Raw genomic sequence first — 24,302 nt, 5'->3', positions numbered from 1 at the left:
GATTTGGGTTTAATTTTTACTGCAACAGATTGGTGCAGCGAGAGAAGCAAACTACGCTCCTGCAAGACTTTATACTTGTGTCTATTTGGTGGTGGCGGTGGTGGTAGTCTGCATCTCTGTGTTTCTGGGCCAGACTGGATAGAATCATAGAAGCATAGAGTTGGAAGAGACCCCCCAGGGCCATCTAGTCCAACCCCCTGCATTGCAGGAACACACAAGCAAAGCACTCCTGACAGATGGCCATCCAGCCTCTCTTTAAAAACCTCCCAAGAAGGAGACTCCACCACACTCCAAGGTAGTGAATTCTACTGTCAAACAGCCCTTACTGTCAGGAAGTTTTTCCTGATGTTTAGGTGGAATCTCTTTTCCTTCACCTTGAACCCATTATAGAATTGTAGAGTTGGAAGAGACCCCAAGGGTTTCTTCATGAGGCTCTAGGTGCCTCCTGAGCTTTGTGGCAGTGTGGGAATTTGAACCAGGGTCTCCCAGATCTTAGTCTGGCTCGCTCTAATCAGCAAAGGCCTTGATCTCACGCGCTGAAACTATTTTCCAATACTGAAATGCTGTGTTTGTTTTTCCCTCCGACTCTCTGCGTGTCAGGTATATGACCGAGACCTCACCTCTTCTGACTTTATGGGTTCAGCTTTTGTAAAACTGGATGAACTGGAGCTCAACAGGTATGCTGAAGTCTTATTAAGTCAAGTACATTATTATTACTGTTGTTATTTTCATTTATAGCCTGCTTTGTCCATTGACCATCTCCCAAACGAGTGTTGTCTTGTCAGGGTTTGGCGGCTAAGCAAGGCCAAAATAAGTACTTGGGAGGCATTGTGGCTCAGTGTTAGGGTCTGTTGCTCTGGTCATAAAACGAGACTCAAGAAGATTTCAAGAGCTTTATTGGAACTGTGTCAGCCCAAAGGCTCAGATAGCTGAAACTGAAGTTTGGCTCTCTGACCTCTGGTATATACCTGTAAGTTACAGAAGGCTCGACCCAAAATCCCCCCACCCTTGCATTCCCAAAATATCAGCATGTGAAAGGACTGTTGGGGAATAGGAGCATTGTTTAGGACATACGGTTCACTCCTTCTGGAAGGTAGATAAGGATGAATGGCTAAGCTCTATTGACTAGTTTCATGCGAGCAGGGAGAGGCTCACATGGCCTTGAGCAATGATAATGGCTGGGCCATCTGCAGCCAGGCATGAACGTGTGAACTGCCAGACCCAGAGTGGTGCGGGCCTGACACTCAGTGGTACAGCATCTGCTTGGCATGCAGAAGGCCGTAGGTTCAATCCCTGGCATCTCCAGTTGGAAGGATTAGTTGGCAGGGGTTGTAGGAGACCTCAATCTGAGACCCTGGGGACCCTGGAGAATGCTGACTTGATGGTCCATCCTGCACAACCCAAATAAAACATAAGAACATAAGAACAAGCCAGCTGGATCAGACCAGAGTCCATCTAGTCCAGCTCTCTGCTACTTGCAGTGGCCCACCAGGTGCCATTGGGAGCTCACAGGCAGGATGTGAAAGCAATGTGGATACATTTCGAGGCAGGAAATAAAACGTTTCCTCCATGGAATTCCGCAATGATGTTACCCCTGAACATTTAATTTCCAGTCTCAAAATGTTTTCTTTGCATGCTGTTCCATGACGATTCTTTTTTTGAAAACGTTTTGAAAATAATCCTACTTGCTAGGCCATCTCTTTGAGATGTTTCCCGTGCTTTCCGGACTTCCTAATCGGCACCGTTTTCTGAGCTTGTGCCAGCCGTCGCTCTGTTATTTCTGTCAGGGTTTTTCCCCCCCAATGTTGGGGGGTTGGGTCTTTGAAGCTGCGAAGGCATGACCCCTAGAGAATCGCAGCACGAGGCTTTGAAACCTTGTAGCCTCAGGTCCACGGATGTCACGGGCTGGCGGCCAGGGAAGCCAAGGAGGCAGGTTGAGGTTAGCAACCGTCCACGGTCCTTATTCAACAGGCTAACGTAGTCCCAAAACAACAAGCAAAGCATGGTCAGAGCAGGGGCTGATGGGAATTGTAGTCCATAACATCTGGAGGGCCAAAGGTTCGCCACCACTGACCTAGCCTATGCTAGGACCCTGTGTGTAGAAACCACAAGCCAGTGCCATCTAAGATAAAGGAACTGCACAAACTGGGTATCGTCTATGAAACCAAAATCTAAGCTGAATAATCTTAAATGCTATGCTGAAAAAAATGCAACACCCTAAACCTCTGTGCCAAGCTCTTGTGTTAATTAGTGTATATATTTCTCTTGCCTCCTGCCTTATTTGCCTCATCCATCCACTTCCAAGTTAATATTTCTCCATTACCCATCTCCTCTGTTAAATAAATCTGTTACTGTTTAAGTTTACATATGCCTCAGTATACTTATTTTAGTGTGCCTTAGAGGGGGGAGCACCTGGAAAGGAAAAGTCAACGGGCATCCTTCTCCTTCTGGGGTGTGTTACAGGGCTGAGGGAAAGTGCTTTCTACCTTACACTACCAACGTTCTGAACTGCCTCAGTCCCTGAAGGGAAAAAGGCAGGAAGACAGCTGCGTAAGTGGTTACCTTGCCTGAAGGGGTGTGTGTGTGTGTGTCTTTTGCACTTGCGTTTTGTCAGTAAAGGTTTTCTGATGATTCGGTTTTACTAAATCACCCCCTGTAGTTGTGGTGTGGTAGTTTTAGTTCCTAACGTTTCACCAGCACCTGTGGTTGGCATTTTTAGAGGCGTGTCATGGTGAGATGTGCACGGTGCCACGCGGAGAGCATCACACTGTGACATGCCTCTGAAAATGCCAGTCGTAGATGCGAGCCACATGTTAGGAGAAAACCTACCAGATCATGGCTACACAGCCCAGAAAACCCACAACTGCCAGTTGATTCTAGCTGTCAAAGCCGTCGAAATACATATGTGTTTTTTCTGTTTTCAGGACTACTGAGAAGATTCTTAAGCTGGAAGATCCAAACAGTCTAGAGGATGACATGGGCGTGATTGTGTTGGATTTGAAGCTGGCAGTGAAGCAGGCAGACGTTAAAAGAAACGTAAGTAGCCCGGGATCTGGTGTTAAGTGTTGTGGCCGAATGGCTGCCATTAGGAGAGGTGGAGAGAAGAGAAGGTTTGTAGCTCAGTGGCAGAGCCTCTGCTTGACATGGTAAGGCTGCAAGTTCAATCACTGGCATCTTTAGGTAAAAGGACAAAGTTGCAGACAGTATCGCTACCCAAAAAAGTGTGAGTCTATCCCTTTTAGAGTGGGAAATTAGCAAGAGCAGACTCTTGGCTTTGTAAAAGTCGGGCAAGCTCAGAATCTTGGTTGCATACGGTTGTTGTGGGTTTTCTGGGCTGTTTGGCTGTGGTCTGGTAGATCTTGTTCCTGATGTTTTGCCTGCATCTGTGGCTGGCATCTTCAGAGGTGTATCACAGAGGAGGAGGAGGGGGAGGGAGGGAGGAGTTTGGATTTATATCCCCCCTTTCTCTCCTGTAGGAGACTCAAAGGGGCTTACAATCTCCTTGCCCTTCCCCCCTCACAACAAACACCCTGTGAGGTGGGTGGGGCTGAGAGAGCTCCGAGAAGCTGTGACTAGCCCAAGGTCACCCAGCTGGCGTGTGTGGGAGTGTACAGGCTAATCTGAATTCCTCAGATAAGCCTCCACAACTCAAGCGGCAGAGCTGGGAATCAAACCCGGTTCCTCCAGATCAGAGTGCACCTGCTCTTAGCCACTGCTCTTAGCCACTACGCCACTGCTCTCTGTGATACACCTCTGAAGATCTGTTGCAGACACCGGGTCAAGGATGTGCCCTGCTTCATGTGTAGAACCAGAAACACGTTGAGGCAGCCCCACAGTTGTCATGGTGGAAAGGAGGTCCCGTGGGTTCATATCATTTCCTGGGGAAGGGGAGTGGCTTTTGCCTCCCAGAAGTGTTACTATGGGTGGCTCCATCCCATGGAGCGAACAGTTGAGGTGATGGGCAGGTCTTTGCTCACTGACTGAGCTATGACCCAGAAGACAGCAGAAGGGACCGCATGGGTGGACTTCCTGAGGGTGTTTGCAGGCCTAAGATCCTATCCTTGATACCTCCAACTGTGCGAGCTAGGTTCAAAGCTGGTGACTCATTCTCCCAACCTTCTCTCTCTTTCTTTCTCTCTCTTGTGGCTTTACTTGGGTCACTCGTGTTGGGCTGATGGGGATTTTGCCACCAGAAGTGGACGACTCGAAGGAAGCTCTCTACACCGAAGGTAACCTGCTTTCAGCCTCAGACATTGCCTTCCAATCCACAAGAGTTTGAAATCTGTACATGAGAACTGTGTTAGGTAGCCAAAAATCCACAAGAAAACAGACGATGATAAAACACCTAAGGGGAACCCTCCTCATTTGTGGTCTGTGCAGGCCCTTTCCACACAAACCCTTTGAAGCGTTTTGAGACAGGAAAGAAAACATTTCCTCCCTTGTGTTCCAAAAACATTTTATTTGCAGCCTCAAAACATTGTAAATTAATTCCCTTTTAAAACAGTTCTTTAGCCTGAAACATTTTCAAAATGCTGTCACGTGCTGTGTGATCTATCTATTACGTTTTCTGTGCCTCTGTGCTGTCCCTGAACTTTCTCCTTGGCACGATTTTATTACGTCACTGAGCTCATTCCATTTCCCCTCGCCTGTTTATTTGCATCAGTTCTGTGTAGAGTTTGTTTTATTTTGGGGGGAGTAAAATCTTCGAAGCATCCATTATATGAGCTTTACGGAATCACAGCAAGAAGCACTGATTCAATAAATAATTCAAAAGGGGGGGGGGAGGAACCCACTCATGACTACCCTGAATCATTTCAAGGGTGTGTGTGTGTGTGTGGGGACAAACCTTGTGATAAAGGGGTTGGGATTGAAAACATTTTACAGATGTTTTAGGAAATTCACACAGAAAGGGCTCATGGTCCGGTATTTTGTCGGGAATGGTGCCAACTCAAATTATTGGCTTATACTTAAAGATGAGACATAGTTGCCCACAGTAAGGCATACTGTCAAAATCTCTCCGTTCCTTCTCCCACCCCCTTACCTCTGTAATGAATGTTGTACCAAAGAATGTTAGCTAGACTTGGAGATTTGCGTGCACTGAATCCATGCATTCAGGTATATTCGGGCCAAAATTGGCCTAATATGTCCTGACAGAATATGAACAAATCCGAATACAAGGCATTTGGGGGTATTTTTGGTGTTTTTTCGAGTTCCGGCCTGCAGGGGGTGCATTTTTTAAAGATAGCAGCACCAAACTTTCAGGGTATCATCCGGAGACTATCCTGATGGTGTCACCAAAGTTTGGTGAAGTTTGGTTCGGGGGGTCCAAAATTATGTACCCTCAAAGGGGTAGCCCCTATCTCCTGTTAGCTCCCATTGGAAACCCTGGGGGATGAGGGTCAATAACCTTAGACCCGCTGAACCAAGCCTCACCAAACTTGGGTGACAACATCAGGAGAGTTTCCAGATGACACCCTGAAATTTTGGTGCCGCTAGCTTTAAAAATGCGCTCCTGTAGGCCAAAACACAACCCCCCCCAAAAAAATACCAACAAAATTCGGACTGACCTGAATTTTTGGGTATACCCAAATATTCGGGTATATCCGAATATGTTATTTGTCTTATTCAGGCGTACAGATAATTTTATGCCCGAATAAATCCGAATCCTCATTTTACCGAATTCCTAGGGCATTGACCAAGCCTAGTGTTAACCTGTAGGTGGCCCTTGAACATCTCCCATCATTACAGTTGATCGCCAAAGGATCTGTTCCTCTGGAGAAAATGGGTCGCAATAAGATGTGTGCCATTGTGTCATGGAGAGAAACCCATCTCTGATGATGCCAGCTGCAGATGAAAGTGTAGCATTAGGAGCAGAAGCTACCAGACCACGGCTACACTGTGTTAGACCTTGATCCTTAAAATAATAAATGGACTCTAGATCACTGATCAGTAGTGTTTATTGAAAAGGTAATGAAGCACCCAGTTTATAGGAAGTGCACCCCTCTTTATCCCAAATGCATCCCCCTCCCATTTTCCCAAAGAATGTTACATGTGGGACCAAGCATTCCCCAAGATCAGTGACAGAAAGAGATAAAGCCACCTGGCCTCCCGTCCCCACGGAGCAAGGGGAACATGCTGATTCCCATGAGACTATCGGGGTGCCAGGAACAAGGCTAATTATCTACCAAGCGTGTGAAACAGATCAAGGAAGGAATGTCCCATTAACACAGTGCTTACATTTAGCAGGCATAGAGCATATATCTAAAAGCAGTTACATTGACAGGTATGCACCTCAATCACCAGATGCAATCTCGTCTGTCTCCGGTTTATATGGCCCTAACCCAGGGTTAGCAGTGGCGTAGGAGGTTAAGAGCTCATGTATCTAATCTGGAGGAACCAGATTTGATTCCCAGCTCTGCCGCCTGAGCTGTGTAGGGCTTATCTGGGGAATTCAGATTAGCCTGTACACTCCCACACACGCCAGCTGGGTGACCTAGTCACAGCTCTTCTGAGCTCTCTCAGCCCCACCCACCTCACAGGGTGTTTGTTGTGAGGGGGGAAGGGCAAGGAGATTGTAAGCCCCTTTGAGTCTCCTGCAGGAGAGAAAGGGGGGATATAAATCCAAACTCCTCCTCCTCCTCCTCCTCCTCCTCCTCCTCCTCCTCCTCTTCTTCTTCTTCTTCTTCTTCTTCTTCTTCTTCTTCTTCTTCTTCTTCTTCTTCTTCTTCTTCTTCTTCTTCTTCTTCATCTTCATCTTCATCTTAATCAACCAGGTACCATTCCTGACACTCAGCCTGGAAAACCCACAGCCTTTCCAAGTTGCTTCCGCAATACCTTATCTTCAGTGCCTTTCTTCCCAAAGTTTCCATTTGAATATAGTCATGATAGCACTTTTTGAGTAGGACTAGGGATTTTGGCAGGTTTCTCCTCCTTTTAAAAAAAATAGAGGCGCCAGTGGTGGAAAGAAAAGGAACTAACGCTGATCCCGTTAAAAAAATGGGATAAAGGAGTAGGGGAAGAAAAGAAATATCTAACCTTTTGTCTTTTTCAGTTGCTGTCACTAGAGGGTAGGAGAGTGTCAGCTCTCCCTGAAAGAAGCCACAGTTCAGGGTTTTGAGAAAAAAAAGCATCTGTGAGACTGTAAAGGGTTTCTTAGTAAGGCTGTTTGGGTAACACCTGACATAGCAGTATTTCCTAGTTTATTGATGTGGCTGCCGCACTAAACCGCTAGCGTTGTACATCAATAACTATCTTTAGTTAGGAAACGCTGGGCTGTGGAAACACTGCCGGCGCTGCTTCCTTCTCTCTCCCCCCTGCTCTTTCTCTCTCTCTTTTTTTGTGATAGAACATAAAGGCTACAAAGAAAAATTCTGAGCGTGGGGAATTGTGGTGTCTCAGAGAGGTTACGGACCAGCGGTCAGGAGACATGTGATGGGGCAGAAGATATGTGGATGGACTGGAGGAAGGTACCGGGAAGAAATAAAAACAAGCTGTCTAATGGATTCGTATGTTCACTGCCACCGTATCGGCTCTGGCAGGCTCTTGAAGAGAGAAGCTCAATGACAGGGCTCTGTGACGCCGTCCTCAGCTCTGTCCTTTATCCGGTTAATTCAGGCATTTTTGCTCCCGTCAGAAAACCCTGACCCTTTCCCTGCTTGTCTTGGAAAAGGCTTTGTTTTAGTCAGGAATATTATTATTTTGGATGAGAGTTCTCAGAATGGAAAATGGGTGGGATCACTTGGAGGGTCTTCTGTCAAACCCCTCCGTTGTCCCCCTTTTCAGCAAAAATTGGGGTTTAATGCTGGTACAGAGAGCTGGTAGAGAGTCATTAGAAACTATTTTATTTTTTAGGCTTCATGGAAGCAACGGATGTCCTCCACCAATATCTAAGCCGAGGGTAGGCAACGGGAAATTTAAAACTTCCAGAAACTTTGTAGCCGTGCACTTCAAAAAGATGTTTTGCTATGTTTCTGAGGGGAAGGGGGGGGGGATTAAAAATTCAGGAGAACAAAACTGAAACGAAACAAATGCAATACAGTTGTACCAAACTTAAATTTGTTTTACTACTTTAACACTGTAAAAAAAAACATAAGTTGCCACTTCCAAATATGCCAATTTTGTCATATGTTTAAAAGTATAAATGGCTTAGTTTCTACTACCAAAACAGGAAAAATATTAGACAGCAAGAGAACAGCATTTACCTGAACATGTGTTTCTTAATTTTAGCCGAGAAATTAAATTTGAAATCAGGCCAAATTTTGTAGCGAATAAAATATTATTTGGACAGGAGTGGTCACATCAGTCATTAGCACCATTAACTCGAGAATCTCGAGAAACTCGAGAATCTCGAGTTAATCTTTGAAACAGTCTTGGAAAGTTCAAGTTTGGTAATCACCAAACTGATGTTTGATTTCGATTTCGAACAGGAATTGTTTTAATTCATTAAGAACAAAAACAGAAAACCACCTTGAAAAAGTTGTGGATTTCTGTGGCATCCTCAGGGAAGCTCAATAACGATGATCCTCAGGTCAAACCTCTGGGATCTTAACGATATTTGGCTGCAAAGTGACCCCCAGTTTTCCTACAGTCGCAGCTCTGCTGGTGCCGGAGTGAGCCCTTTGTAAACCGAATTGAACTTCAGTCATGAGATCTGGTGGGCAGAGAGCTCATCGCGAGTCTCCGAATTTCCTAATTTCAGCCTCATCCGTAATGACTCGATTATGTGTTCTGAGTATTTAGCTGATTTGGTGGGGAATCCTTTTGCCTTTGTCGTTAGGAGTAAACCCCGTAGATAAAGCCCCGCAGTTGAATGGTGGACTTTAATGCAAGAACTGACTAAAGCTGAGCCCCTATTGAATTCTAGCGATGTGTGGATCTGACCAGTGGCGATTTTCCCACACTTACATTTTAGTGGGGGTCATTACCGAGGGGGCATGCCTTGAATCCAGATGCTAAGCTCCTGCTCGTGGCCTTCGGTGTAATGTTTCTTGCCTCTTTGAGTGTTCAATCCTATGGATGTTTTTGTAGGAACCGTTAAGGAAAAATGCTCGTTCTCGGTGGGCTTTGAGTTGGGGCTGTTCCCTTTGCTGCTTCTCCGCATCTCTAGCTGAGAAAGTGACCTACCGGAAGCTCCGCTCTCTTAGCTGTCTACTATTCAATTTCACCACCCCTCTTTCTACTTATTGGCTGCTGTAGGCCAGGGCTACCTGTAAGCCCATCCAAGTAACCTTCCTTCTTCTGCTTTGTGATATCTGTATGCAGTGGCGTAGCGATAACAGGAATGGGGGGGCGCCCCAGGTGCATGCCATTGGGGTCACATGGGGGTGTGGAAATCGGCCCCACATCCCTCCCCCTTTCTCCGCCCCACCCCACTAGCCAGGCCCCGCGACCCGGAGCAGGCTGTTTTTTCAGCTGGCTGCCCTTTGCAGTCAAAGGTGGAGCGAGGGGAAACTCCACCCGGGATGCCTGCACCCCTGCCACGGCTTTGCCCGCCCCTGCCCCGCAATGGCCCCGCAATGGCCCCGCAATGCTCCTGCCATGCTCCCTCTGCAACCTTGCTATGCCTCCGCAGCGGCTCCGCCTGGGGCGTCGCGCCCCACCCTGCTCCATTGGTGCTACGCCTCTGTTTGCAGCCAGCTGAACTAAAGTGAGTGGTTGGGGGGGCAGGGATCCACAGGGGGGTGGAGAAGGGGGCAGGATTTCATGGGGGGTACACCCACACCCCTCACCCTTCCCCTTCCCCCTTCCCCACCAGCCAGGCCCCGTGGCCTGGAGCAGGCTGTTCTGCAGCTGGCTGAACTTAAGTAAATGGGGGGGCTCCTTGGGGGGTGGGGGGCCACAGTGGTTGGGGCCCAGGCACCATTTTCTCCCCCTATGCCCCTGTCTTTATGGTTGAGAGGTATTCTCCCTACAGTCTCTTGCAAGCTGCTCCTTTCCCCGTTCTTGCAGTGCCAGGTCCTTCTCTTCAGCGTCTGCCCTTTTGCTGTTATAAAACTATGAGCCTTACCTGGTTTAAGACAAACCCTGGTTGTGTCATCTCTCTCCCTCCTCCCAGGATTAATAATTTATTTATTTATTTATTTATAATCAATTTTATATACCGCCCCTCCCCCGAAGGGCTCTGGGCGGTGAACATCATAGTACCAAACAATCACATTAAAAAGGCAGTTAAAACCGGTGGAATGAAGAACAAATTTACAGCGGCGTCAGTAGTAAAACTTCATGGAAATATGTTAAAAGACCGCCTGGAAAAAACAAACCCATGAGGAGCTGAGGGGCCCATAAAATTAAGGTGCCCAGGAGAATTTAAAAGGGGGGAGATGTAAGGCGAACATCAATGACCATTGTAAGCGCCCGATTAAGACAATTTGATGCTTTTTTTTGCAGGCCCACAGAACTCTCCAAGATCCGCAAGGTGGCCGGATAGCTGGTGGTAAGAATTGTTCCACCAGGCGGGGAGCCAGAAGTGTAAAGGCTCACAACCCCAGGTAGAGGCCAGCCGCATCATCGCGGGGCTGGGGACCACTAGTAAGTTGGCCTCTGCCGAACGCAGAGGCTGTAGAGGGACATATGGGGTGAGACAGTCCCGAAGGTATGAAGGTCCCAGGCCGCGTAAGACCTTAAAGGTAAGTACCCATACCTTATGAATGATCCGGAACTCAACTGGGAGCCAATGTAATAATGTTGAAAACAACTTGATCCTTAATATTAGCAATGGCCCGGATAAGTCTGGGGTTGACCAATCACGCAGGTAGCTTAGTTGATTGTTGTGGAGTTCCTCCACTGTACGTAGCGGACAAACTTTGCTGTGGGTTCTGGCAACTGTTGGTCAACCCGATGGAGCCGCTGAAAACTTTTAAGGGGTTCTCCACTCTTCTCCACCACTATCCTGAGCAGATCTCACCACTGAGGTCCAAGCCAAGTCCTGCTGGACCTTCTTTGGCCCCAGAATGCTGGACTTTACCGCACAGAGAAGCGGCTGACACACTGATTAAAAGGGGGAAAGGGAAATGTATATTAGGAACTACATTTAGGATAGGAAAGAGGGAAAGAGGGAAAGAGAGCATTCCGCTCTCTTGCTAGCCAGGAAGAGTCTCTGCAACTAACTTCTGAGAAGAAGCAGGATATTAGAGCGGAGGGTATCAAACTGAGGACAGACAAGAGGTGACCCAAAAGGGCGGAGGGGTCCCCAACCTTGCAGCCCTCTCTAGAGGACCACTTGTCGGCCCCCTCCTGGGTCTTCTCCTCAGTTCCTTTTCACATTAGACATTGCAAGAAGAAGAAGAAGAAGAAGAAGAAGAAGAAGAAGAAGAAGAAGAAGAAGAAGAGGAGGAGGAGGAGGAGGAGGAGGAGGAGGAGGAGGAGGAGGAGGAGGAGGAGGAGTTTGGATTTATATCCCCCCTTTCTCTCCTGCAGGAGACTCAAAGGGGCTGACAATCTCCTTGCCCTTCTCCCCTCACAACAAACACCCTGTGAGGTAGGTGGGGCTGAGACAGCTCAGAAGAACTGTGACTAGCCCAAGGTCACCCAGCTGGCACGTGTGGGAGTGTACAGGCTAATCTGAATTCCCCAGATAAGCCTCCACAGCTCAGGCGGCAGAGCTGGGAATCAAACCCGGTTCCTCCAGATTAGATACATGAGCTCTTAACCTCCTACGCCACTGCTGCTCCACTGCTACATCGCATATGGAATCCTTTTCAGCTAGTTCATCCCCTGCTCAAACCCTCCCAACTTCATCTGGGAGAGGAGAGACTCCTATTAGCGGGAGTCACTGGTGTGAATAATTTCTTGCGCTTTGATGCTGTTCAAGAGGTGGGAACAGCATTTCAGTTCACCTTGGACTGTAAGTCAGCTTTAGGCAGGCTGGGAGCCAGTGGGCCTCGGTGTATCAGAATCGGGTAGCCTGAGCTGGAGTTGAGTCGTTCCTTTTCTTCTTTTTTTTTACCGAAAGAGAGAGAGAGAGAGAACATGCTGGAATGTTTCTCTTCTTTCCGGACCGCTGGTTTTCTCCAGAGGCCCGGCTTGCAAGAGGGCACCGGGATGACCTCATTAGAACGTTTCATCTGAGGTTTACTTTTTGCAGGTGCCTCGGACCTCTGCACCACGGGGTGCCCTCCTGCAGCTGAGTAAACTTGGTGCGCTAAATGAGCACAGCATCTGTGAATGGTTTTGCTTCTTTGGGGTGGGGGGGGAAGGGGGAGGGGGAGAGGGGGACCATCCCTGCCACATTCCGGTTTCTTTTTGAAAGCCATAAGTTTGAGCGCCGCCGCAGTGCCCAGACGAATGGGCCGAATGGTGCCGTTGCTGCCGAGCGAGGCAAAGGTTTTCATCTTCCTCTTCCAGCTGCAGATGCCTTCATCGCTCCCCCTCCTAACCTCCCCCTCCCACACAACCTTGTTATCATATCTGGCTGTCTCTAGTAATGCCCTTTGGGCAGTCAAGTTGCTGTGCTCCGTGAACATCTCCTGCTGTGCAGCTCTGTTGCCACGGGGTTGTGAACCATTGCTTATTGGTCCAGCTGCCTGGCCGTATTCTCCTCACACCATTCCCACAGGGTTAGTCCTTCTGCAGAACGGTTTCCCTTCATAATTAGAAGAACTGGGAATATCTGTATCTAGATATCTGTATCTACACATCTCTAAGTCCAGAGAAATCTACACATCTCTACACATCTACACATCTCCAAGGAGCAGCAGTGGCATTAGGAGGTTAAAAAGAGCTTCGTCAATATCTAATCTGGAGGAACCCACGAGGTTTGATTCAAGCTCTACTGCCCTGAGCTAATGAGTCTTGTCTGGGAATTCAGATTAGCCTGTACACTCCCACACACACCAGCTGGGTGACCTTGGGCTAGTCACAGCTTCTCGGTGCTCTCTCAGCCCCACCCACCTCACAGGGTGTTTGTTGTGAGGGTGGAAGGGAGCTAGAGAGATTGTCAGCCGCCCCAGAGTCTCCTGCAGGAGACCAAGGGGGGATATCAAGCCTCCAAACCTCCTCCTCCTCACTCCTCTTCCTGCTAGCTGGCTAGCTGTAGCTAGCTAGCTGGCTGCTGGCCTGGCCTGTGGCTGTGCTGCTGCTTCTTCTTCCTGGCTGCTTCTTTGCTTCTTTGTACAGCTGTAGCCCTTCTTCTTCAGCTGGCCTGCTAGCTGGCCTGGCTAGCTGGCTTCTTCTTCTTCTTCTTCTTCTTCGAGGCTTGGAGCTTGGGTACCGCTTGGAGGCTGGCAGCTTTGGCCCAGGAAACTACAAGACTAGCATCCCCGGCCTGGAGGCAGGTGACTCACTGGTCAGGGGCGAAAGCGATTGGCTGCCGAGTTTGTTTTGGAATTCAGAGTCTCAAGAGTCCGCAATGGGGTATCATTCCATAAAGTCTGCCTTCCAGAGCGGCCATTTTCTCCAGGTGAGCTGATCTCTGTCACCTGGAGATAACTGTAACAACTAGAGATCCACCTCCTGAAGGTTGGGCACCCTAAATATGTGTGGGGAGACTGGGCAATAAACTAAAAGCCAACTTAAAGGCTTCTGAGATCTGTCTCAATCAGTGAGTTTTTATTTTGTGTTTTAATTTTGGGGGGCAGGAGGAAGCTACCTGCTCCCCAAGACTGGTGCGAAAGAAATATGAATCGTTCACAAATGATGGTTTCTTAATTGGAGGACTTTTAAAGAACCAGCCTCAGCTATCTCTCCTCTTCTCCGTCAGCAAGGGAGAAAATAAGAGTAAGGGTGATCAGGCCGGGGTAGGGGGAGAGGAATCCGCTTTGGATTTCAACTCAGCGAGCGCCGTACATCAAACGCGGCTGCGCCGTGCACTAAAATGTTCAAAGTACGGTGGAGATAGATAAAGGCCTTTGATGGGAAGTGGATATTTCCCAGGGACATTACAAGCAATAATCCAGATGTTCCCTTGTAGTGCAACGAGTGTCCACGGATAAACTAGAAGCTCCCAGCCAAGTGCGGCCCGCTGTAGGTTTTGGCCTCTTCGCTCCCATGCTGTTCAGCCATATGGAAGCAATCTCTCGGCCCCTTTTAATGGCCAGCCTCAGATTCCATTTTCGGAGGCCTCACAGAGCTCAAGCGAGCCCGTTTTATGGACAAGTTAGAAAGAAGCGTTTCCAAGACAAACATCCAATTTGAAAAAATTAGGACGTACCCGGCCACAAAATTATTTTAGAGCATATTTCACAGAAGCACAGCCGTTTTTCTTCGGCAGTTGGCAGATTGTAGTCTTGACCTTTGCTCCCTAGTAGACATTACTCCCTTAAAATAAAATAAAAGAACAGAAAATGGAGTTTGAAATAGTTTGCTGCTTTTAAGGAGGGATGTAGCTGTCAGGGCTTTGAAGTGCATTCATGGGAATGTTCTTGTTTTAGCTTGGGGGCCGGGGGGGGGGGGGCTGTGAAACCAACCCCCCACTTCACACACACACACCCTCCTCTACATCTGAATTTATGAATCGGAATCTCTTTTCTTTCTTTTTTTCTTCCGCTGGAGTTCTTTGCCTGTGTGTCAGGGAAAATCAAATGTTAAGCCGATTTGTTTCTAAGTCGTTTCTAAATTGTGCGGCCGTAAATGAGACTTTGTCGCTGTTTGCAAATATATGGAGGGGTAGGATTGCGAAGACCTTTGCCGCGTTTGCTAACAAAAGGGGGAAATTTGGCTTGGGGGGGTGTAAAAAGCGAGTGTTTTACGACGTGACAGCCGTTTCCCTACTGGAGAATTTATAACAGAGAGAAATCATCCGCTGAAGAAACCGGTCCAATTCTGAGCTGTGCCACTGATCATTTTCCATGGCTTGCATTCATTTTTTCTCAGTAAATCTACAGACGCCGGGCAGGTGAATATATAAGCCAATTTCATTGGGAAGCTTTGCATGTCGAACAGGGGTGGAGGGAGGGGGAATTGCACCCAGGGCATGCGTGCGCCCTGCGCCCATGCCACACCCCCACCGACCATGCCAACCCATCACACCACATCCTTTCCTTGCCCCTGCAGGGGTGCGGGCCCAGTGCAGCGCCCCCCCTGTCTCCTTAGTGCTACACCACTGATTTCAAGCAATTTGAAACTCTTGTCTCTGGTCTTAGTGGCATGTGCCTCTAGTAAGTTGTGTGCTCTCGTAGTAATGGAGGCATAAGGTAATACGTATTAATAGAAGCCACAGTTTTCTTCAATGGGACCATTTGTTACATTCAGCTGCAAGGCACCAAATGTTAAGTACCCAAGCAAAGAGAAACTGGGTGATACATGCTTCCTCTTGAATCAGGCCTCCTTGGGTTATAGAGGTATGTGGTGGGGTTTTGTGCTGTGCGGTCTGGCCACAGCAGACTCAGAAAGAAGGGCAACGGACATTAAGTGGTGGTGGTAGAAGAGGAAAGTTCTGTCGAGTCACAGCCAAATTACGACAACCCACAAAGTTCACAAAGGAAGAGACAAACTGAGGTGGTTTTGCCGTTGCCTGCCTCTGCATAGGAACCCTGGAACCTCTGTAAACTTGGCAGAGTAAGATCTCACTCCAGCCTTGTTGTGAAGACTGCCCATCTTGTCATCAAAACTGGTTTCTTCACAGTGTTGCGATCGTAGAACACACACACACACGCACAATCCCCATTAAACGCACAACGAATATAAGTTTCAAATCACCAGCAACACTTACAAGCTTCTGTTATGTCTCCTTAACTGTAATTGTGGGATTCTGGCTAACATAAAGTAGACTGAAAACAAAACCTTCCACTCTTCATGTTTCCTAGGCGATTTTTGAGGATGGTTCAATATTTCCTTTCTCTAACACCACCAGCTAACAATTGAGAGCATCCATTGCTATTTGGAGAGATAAGTGAAGTCAACAAGCAACAACACCCCCCCCCCCCTTTGTTCCTAGTTCTCAAGAAACAAAAACATCACATTGTGTTTTAACTGTTAGTACATTTTACTACAATTCCCAACCAAGTGCTTTAGGGCAGCCTGCGAAAAAAAGCAAGAAACTGACTTGTGTTAAAGGTAGTCTCAATAGCTGGATCTACAAGCCTGTGGCCAGCCGCTTTGGATGCCATGCTGACCTCTTATCAAAACACAGCAAAGAAGAGGAGCAAGAGATTGCGTTACAGCCTGCCTTTCTCTCCTGTGTGGAGGCTCAAGGAGGCTTACAAACTCCTTTTCCTCTCCCCACACCTTGTGAGGTAGGTGGGGCTGAGAGCGTTCTAAGAACTGTGACTATCCCAAGATCACCCAGCAGGCTACATGTGTAGGATCGAGGAAACAAACCTGGTTCACCAGACAGGAGTTCTTCACTCATGTGGAGGAGTGGGGAATCAAATCCTGTTCTCCAGATTAGAGTCCACTTACTCTTAACCACTAGACCACACTGGTGGTAGCCAGGTTGGGAAATTCTTGCAAATTTTGCAGGTGAAGCCTACACACGACAGGGCTTGGGAGAATAGGGATTTCAGCACAGTATACTTTTAGAATCATAGGCCCCTTCCACACACGCAAAATAATGCGTTTTCAAACCACTTTCACAACTGTTTGCAAGTGGATTTTGCCATTCCGCACAGCTTCAAAGAGCACTGAAAGCAGTTTGAAGATTGCGATTCGATGACCCTACTTACGCCGAAGGATGAGCCATGGGAGTCATAGAGATTGGAAGAGACCACAGATTGATAACACCTCAAAAGCAGTCATTTTCTCAGGGGAAGTGTTTTTTATCTTTCATCTAGAGCAGTGATGGCGAACCTATGGCACAGGTGCCAGAGGTAGCACTCAGAGCCCTTTCTGTGGGCACATGTGCACAGAGTTCATCATGTGGGGGGCGGAAAATCACACGCACATCTAGAGCTAGCCTAGACGCGATCCTTTACCTGGGGTAAGCTCAGTTGCTGGCAATAGAGCGCTAGCTTCACGAAGGTAAAACCCTCTGGAGATTGGTGATTCACCCATTGAAGCGTTGCACGGTTGCTTCACCAAGCTTACTCCCAAGTAACGTGCGCCTCGGAGCCAACTGTTTTTTCTATACTAAAACCTCAGTATTCAGGTTAAATTGCCGTGTTGGCACTTTGTGATAAATAAGTGGGTCTTGGGTTGCAATTTGGGCACTCGGTCTCAAAAAGGTTCACCATCACTGATCTAGAGATAAGATATAATTCCAGGAGTTATGGGCAAAGATTCTTCTCCTCCCTGACAGACTTCTAGCTTTGGATGAGGCTTGTTTAGAAAAATGGTTTGCTGAGGAAAACTCAATATCTTGAGGCAAGTGTGTGATTGAAACTCACGGCAAATTTGGCCGTGGAGCATTTTAAGACATTATCACGTGAGAAACATTCTTGGATTTGAATAATCTCAGTAAGTTGTAGTGGTTAATTTAGTGGTCAACTGAGTCAGTCGAACACATTCTACTATCCTGCAAATTGTATTATTCGCCTAGAACAGTGGGGTGGCGAACCTTTGGCACTCCAAATGTTATGGACTACAATTCCCAACAGCCCCTGCCAGCATGGCGCCATGCTGGCAGGGGCTAATGAAGAGAATTGTACCAGTCCATAACATCCCTAGAGTATAAGGTTCGTTCCATGACACGGGCCGAAAAGAAGATCCCTCACTTAGTCATACATTCAAGGACTGTAATTCTGTCTCGATGAAGCTGAAGACTTATCTCTTGCCGCGCATACCCTTAATCCCCATGGGACTGTGGATGTAGCTTAAAATTTTTTTGGTGCCCTGAAAGTTATCCTCCCTTTGTGAAGTTATGTAGTTATTTGTTCATTTTATTCTGCCTTTTTATCTATTTATTTGCAACTGTTTATTGTCTCTTAATGCCAATAAAGGTTGAGGTTGATGATGATATTTACTTTTTTTAAAAAAAATAGCAAATGATAAATCGTTCATAATTTTATGGTTTCCTTGGAACGTCCTTCATTTTGTTACTCTGGAACTTGTCATGTTTTATTCCCTGGTTTGCTATTGGTCTGTGACTGTAAAATAAATAATCTGAATCTGGTCTCCAGACCAGAATTACCAGCTCTGAGTCGGGAAATTTCTGGAGGCTGGAGCCTTGGATGGCAAGTCCTGGGAATCATACTCTCAGCCAGAGTATGATACTATAGAGTACATCTTCCACATCAACCTCTTTTCTCCAGGATAAATGAACTCTGTAGTTTGAAGACCAATTATAATTATGGTTGGTCAATTTTGCAGCATCCAGGGTGTGGAACAAAGGCTGACCCTCTGGATTCAGGTGGGATGATTAGCCTTTTCCACACAAGCCTCCCAAAACATTTCTAAAACATTTTCAGATTCCTGGCTAGCATTTTGTGATTCCATCCCCTCTTTTTTAGTTAATTGGCAAATCAATGCTTCTATGTTTCACAGCCTCACGCTGCAGTTCTCTGCACTTTGTATACTCCCTGCATCGAAAATTAAGCCCCTGAAACCGAAGAAACTCTGCCAAAAACAGAAGAAGATAGGTGAGGGGGAAGAGAGAGTGAGCTCACAAAATGGCGCCAAGGAGGAATTTCAGGGAAGGCAGAAAGGCATGAGAAACGTCATAAAGAGATCACACAAACAACTGGAGCCATTTTGAAAATGTTTCAATTCAAGAATCGTTTTTAAAGGGCATTCATTTAAAACACGTTGAGACTGCAAATAAAATATTTTGGGAACCGATGGGGGTAAAACCAATGGTGAACTCCACGGAGGAAATATGTTTATTTCCTGCCTCAGAACGTTTTAAAAGGTTTGTGCGGAAAGGACCATGGTCTCTCGAGCGAAGCAGTGCCGGTGCCTGCTAAAGAATGATCTGGAATGTCTCCTCTCGATACTTAGGCGAGCTTCATGCGGACGGTGAGACTGGCAGATTCTTTACGGAAGAACCAGCTGTGGAACGGAACGGTCACCGTTGCCTTATTGGAAGGAAAGAATATTCCTGGAGGGGGCATGACGCAAATGTTTGTTTGGTTGAGAATGGGAGATCAAAAGTATAAGAGTAAGGTGAGTGGATGATGTTGATGGAACGTGTTGTGTGTTTGAGGCACATATTGTTGGGTTGGTGGGCCTTGGACACACATGAAAGTGCCTTATATTAAACCAGATCCCAGAGGCTTGGGGGGGGGAGATTTTGCACCCGGGGCAAAATGGCACCTGGCCCCGTGCCCCCCCTCCCCTTTCCCCCCAACTCCCCCCTGCGCCCCTCCACTTACCTTCGTTTAGCCAGCTACATAGTGCAGCCGGCTGAAAAAGCCCCCTGGTGGGAACTTCACTTCTCAGGAGACCTTGCAAGCCCCATCTGATGGACTAAAGGTCTAGCAGTGGCGTAGCTATAAGGGGAAAGGGGGGTGCCCCTTTCCCCTTATAGCTACGCCACTGCTAGATCTTTAGTCCATCAGTATTGCCTACTCAGAATGGCAGAGGCTGCCTGGGTCTCACACTGAGACATCACCTACCCCCGAGCGCATGCTCTGCCACTGAACTCCAGCCCTTCCCCTACCTTGGCAGACCGATGAATCCCATTGAGAATTGCAGTGCAAAGCAAAGGATTTGTAATGCACAGTGAGAGGAGGTATTTGGCCTACAACTACGCAAATTTAGGACCCTTCCGCGCATGCAGAATAATGCACCTTCAATCCACTTTCAATACATTGCAGCTGGATTTTACTGTGCGGAATAGCAAAATCCACTTGCGAACAGTTGTGAAAGTGGATTGAAAGTGCATTATTCTGCATGTGCAGAAAGAGGCCTTAGTTTTAATCAGTCGCTTTGTTGGACAATCCCACACTCTACCATTGATACGTTAAGCGACTCTGCAACCTGTGTTGCCCACATCCCTATTTTTAAGCAGTCGACTTGGCTGCGGAGTTTTCTGAAGAAAACTGAACATGTTAACATGCTCTGGTGTTAAGAGTTGTGTGTTGAGGATTAACAGGGAAGCCGGCAGTGGAAAAAACAACATCACCTACACACACACATTCTGCAGGCACAGACACAGTCCCTGGGAACAGTGATGATGATGGCGAGACCACATGGCATTGGGTTGCCGGAGGGTGTTTCGGAAAAAGACCCTCTCTGTGGGAACCTTTACACAGAGTTAGTTGTGGGTGTGGAAGAAATCACACACTTTTTTTCACAAGAGCTGGCCTGGGGCACTGAGCAGCGACGTGCCATGTGCACTGCGGTGAGCAGGGAAGGGAACAGCTGGCAGGGCCTGGTGCCTGTGCTTTCAGTGGTTGCTGCTTGAGGGGAGGTCAGGGTGGTGCAAGAGAGGAGGCAGGAGTAACTTGAGGAGGCTGCAAGGCGGTGTCTTGTGAGGACTTGCTGGAGAGCTAGAACAGGCTGGCCCCTTCTCTGGCGAGGGTGGAAATTTGAGGAGGGGAGCCAGCAGTTCTTCTAAACCAAAGGAAACCTCAGCATTCAGGTTAAGTATTACTTGGCGGGTTGGCACTACTTGCGAAAAATAAGTGAGGGAGGTTTGGGTTCTGGTGCAATTTTGGACACTTGGTCTCAAAAAGGTTAAGCATGCATCACTGTCCTAGAAGGCCCAGAATGGGATGTGGGGTTAATGTTTACAGCAATATTGAGTTATTGGAGAAAAGCAGAAGAGAGAGAGAGATAGATAGATAGATAGATAGATAGATAGATGGGTAGATAGATGGGTAGATAGATGGGTAGATAGATGGGTAGATGGGTAGATGGGTAGATAGATAGATGGGTAGGTGGGTAGGGTAGGGTAGGGTAGGGGAACAGAATTCCCTGAACATGTTCCTTTCTGTTGAAATTTACCACTTAAAATTTGCACCAGTTTGTTTTGGAAAGACTTGAAATTTTTGAGCGTTGAACTTTTGGGGGTCCTCTCTTGTCAGTTGCAGGGTTACAAAGGGGTTGATCTGCATGTCTAAAACTCTGTTGTGTGGATCTCTCTCTCTCTCTCTCTCTCTCTCTCTCTCTCTCTTTGTCGATGATTTTTTTGTCTGGACGAAGCCACCTTTTCGAGAAAAGTAAAATTTATAACTGCATGTTTTCTAGACACTGTGTAAGAGTGCAACCCCCCAGTGGAGGGAACAGTTTGACTTTCACTACTTCTCTGACAGGAAGGATGTGTTGGAGATTGAAATCTGGGGAAAGGATAACAAAAAGCACGAAGAAGTTTTGGGATTGTAAGTTTTCACTTTTAATTTTTTTTTAAAAAAAACTAGGAAGTCCTTTGCAACATGTTTAATAACCGGTTGACGTGGAAAAAACCAAATGTGTATTAATCTCTCTTAAGAGATATCTGCCGTGCAAACTCTTATGTCTGTTGTATGTCTCCTTCGCCGTTGCCCTGTGGGGATGACCTGTCTGTACGTTGACGCCACATGTGTGGAGGAGAGTGGGGACCAGCCTGGTCTTGCATAGAATCATAGAGCTGGAAGAGACCCCAAGGACCATCAAGTCCAGCCCCCTGCCATGCAGGAACTCACAATACAAACACTCCGGACAGATGACTATTCAGCCTCCAAAGAAGGAGACTCCACCACACTTCGAGTTCGTGCATTTCACTATCCAACAGCCATTACAGTCAGGAAGCTTTTCCTGATGTTTAGGTGAAATCTCTTTTCCTTCACCTTGAACCCATGACTCCTGGTCCTAGTCTCTGGAGCAGCAGAAAATAAGCTTGCTCCCTCACCAACATGACATCCCTTCAAAGAAGTGGGCAAAGAATTGGATGGCAGTAGTTCCTACATTCTCTGTTCCTGTCTAATGACGGGAACTTTGATTCTTGAAAGCTTATGCTCTGAAAATCTTTTCAGTCCCTCAAAGGCTACTTAAATCTAACTGTTCCACCACAATGTATTGTCGAAGGCTTTCACGGCCGGAATCACTGAGGTGCTGTGTGGTTTCCGGGCTGCATGGTCGTGTTCTAGCAGCATTCTCTCCTGACATTTCACCTGCATCTGTGGCTGGCACCTTCAGAGGATCTGAACATCAGGAGAGAATGCCTCTAGAACACGGCCATACAGCCTGAAAACCACACAGCACCCCACTGTTCCACCACAGATTGACACAGCTACCCTCTGAAACCAATTCATCCAGCAAACTGTTGCAAATTGCTGTAGCTTGGGTGTGGGGTGTCTTCCATCAAGGGTAGCTTATTCAAAAGCATTAATACACCTGTTTACACCTTACAATTAATACCGATGCATTCTGTGTGTGCATGCATTTGCCTGTTTGTAAGGCTACGTGTGTTCATTCTACAATTGAAACTGGGACCCAGTACCTGGATAAATGTGGGGTAAAGCTGAACATGCATTGAATGTAACATGAACATTACTTTGCAAAAAAGAAACTTTATGCAAATGGCACTTGTGTTGTTTCCATGACTTTGTGAATGGGGCTTCTGTCGCAAGATTTTGGTCTGCTTGAATTATGGTCTCCATAGTTTTAGCGACAGCAGGGTAACTTTGCATCCCATCTGATGCTTCTTTGGTGAGAAAGCAGTTGGGAAAGCATAGCTTTGCCGAGCATACTGAAAAATCACTGCGAAAACACCTGAACGTATAAGTAAACAGCTTGCATTTGTTTGTTTCATTTGTGGCGTAGTGGTTAAGGAGTACTCTAATCTGGGGGAACCGGGTTTGATTCCCAGCTCTGCTGCCTGAGCCGGGGAGGCTTATCTGGGGAATTCAGATTAGCCTGTGCCCTCCAACACACGCCAGCAGGGTGACCTTGGACTAGTCACAGTTCTTTGCAGCTCACTCAGCCCCACCTACCTCACAGGGTGGTGGTTGTGAGGAGGGAAGAGCAAGGAGATTGTAAGCCCTCTTCTTCTTCTTCTTCTTCTTCTTCTTCTTCTTCTTCTTCTTCTTCTTCTTCTTCTTCTTCTTCTTCTTCTTCTTCTTCTTCTTCTTCTTCTTCTTCCTCTTCTTCTTCTTCTTCTTCTTCTTCTTCTTCTTCTTCTTCTTCTCTCTTCTCTCTTCTCTCTTCTCTCTTCTTCTTTCTCTTGATTGGAAGTGCATTATTCTGCATGTGCGGAAAGGGCCTTACTGTCTTTCCCTGCGCCACTGTTGAAATCAGTTACTTGCATTGTGAATGTGCCAGTGTCACTTGAGTGGGTCTCTGGCCAGTCTGCAAGTGGAGTTTCTGCTTGTAATTCCTTAGCAAAACTGTACCATCGAGGTTAGATCCGCCGCTTAAATGATTCCAGATAGTTTGGGTAGGAACTTGATCTGTTCGGTGATGCTTTGGGATCGGGAAGGCTGGTGTTCGCCCTGTTTTTCCTGATGGCTTCAATTAGTGGTCATTTCGCAACTGCCGGCAGGCTAGATATTTACTCTCTCGCTTGACTCTTCTGTCCAAAATTATTTAGTGCTCTAACAGGCTTAAAAAAATTAATAAATGTGAAGCCTCCCCAAACGAACCAGTTCAGTGACAGAGATGCCCGATAGACAATATCTTCTTGGTCAGATAATGACCTGTACTGGGAGCAATTAATTCTTAACAATTTGTTTTAAGTTGCAGTTAAATAAACTGTAGTGACTGGCAGGCTCAAAATGTGGCACTTGGAGATCTCCAAGATGAGCAGGGGGAAATGAGAAGAATGGTGAAAGACCAGGAATTTTTCTCAAATTTAAAGCTCCAGTATAATATATCCTTTCAGAAGCCTCAGCAAGCAAATTTTCTTGTTTTCCCCCCTATAATTTGAAAGGCAACAGGTATATTTGCAATGTATAATCCTGTCAAGTGTAGTAACGAGCAGAAATGTGGATTGTGCGGCACGTTAAATTAGAATAGTTATCTCTCAAAAGACCAGCCGTTTTATCTCTCTCTCTCTCTCTCTCTCTCTCTCTCTCTCTCTCTCTCTCTCTCTCTCTCTCTCTCTCTCTATATATATATATATATATATATATATATATATATATATATATATATATATATATATATATATATATATATATATATCAACAAAGCATCACATATATATGGTTACATTCACGGCTCATCATTTGTTACAGTTTGATTGTGCTAGTAAGCTTAAACAGTATCTTTAGTCAGAGCACTTTTACATAGCATTGGTTAGCAGTACACAGAGAAACCTCTTTTCACTCAGTCAGTCAGAGAACAACAGAACACTACCAATGGATTTTAACTGTCACCTTTAAAATGTTCGTGCAGCTTCCCAGAATTCCCTGCTACTTGTGCTGCTGCTGCATGCAAGCAAGGCTGAAAATTCCAACATAATTAACTATCTTCAATATTAGTTGGCCCTTGGGCAGGCAATGAGCATGCTCAGTTTTTGTCAGGCTGATAGTTGAGGTGGTAAAGATTAAGGTACTGACATCACATCACAA

At 46.7% G+C, this 24,302-nt stretch overlaps 1 protein-coding gene across 1 annotated transcript in view; it reads left to right on the top strand.

Moving 5' to 3' along the window:
* Window positions 1-24,302, top strand: part of MCTP2 (multiple C2 and transmembrane domain containing 2) — a 163,161-nt gene that overhangs the window by 81,045 nt on the left and 57,814 nt on the right. The window contains exons 6-10 of the mRNA XM_048482131.1: window positions 601-677; window positions 2,925-3,036; window positions 4,194-4,229; window positions 18,808-18,972; window positions 21,001-21,131. Coding sequence (XP_048338088.1) covers window positions 601-677; window positions 2,925-3,036; window positions 4,194-4,229; window positions 18,808-18,972; window positions 21,001-21,131 — 521 coding nt within the window. The remainder of the gene's footprint in view (window positions 1-600; window positions 678-2,924; window positions 3,037-4,193; window positions 4,230-18,807; window positions 18,973-21,000; window positions 21,132-24,302) is intronic.

Source organism: Sphaerodactylus townsendi, linkage group LG17 (genome assembly GCF_021028975.2).
Source record: "Sphaerodactylus townsendi isolate TG3544 linkage group LG17, MPM_Stown_v2.3, whole genome shotgun sequence".
In the NCBI taxonomy this organism is placed as follows: Eukaryota; Metazoa; Chordata; class Lepidosauria; order Squamata; family Sphaerodactylidae; genus Sphaerodactylus; species Sphaerodactylus townsendi.
Note: the sequence above shows the minus strand (reverse complement) of the source record. Positions and strands in the feature narration are given on the sequence as shown.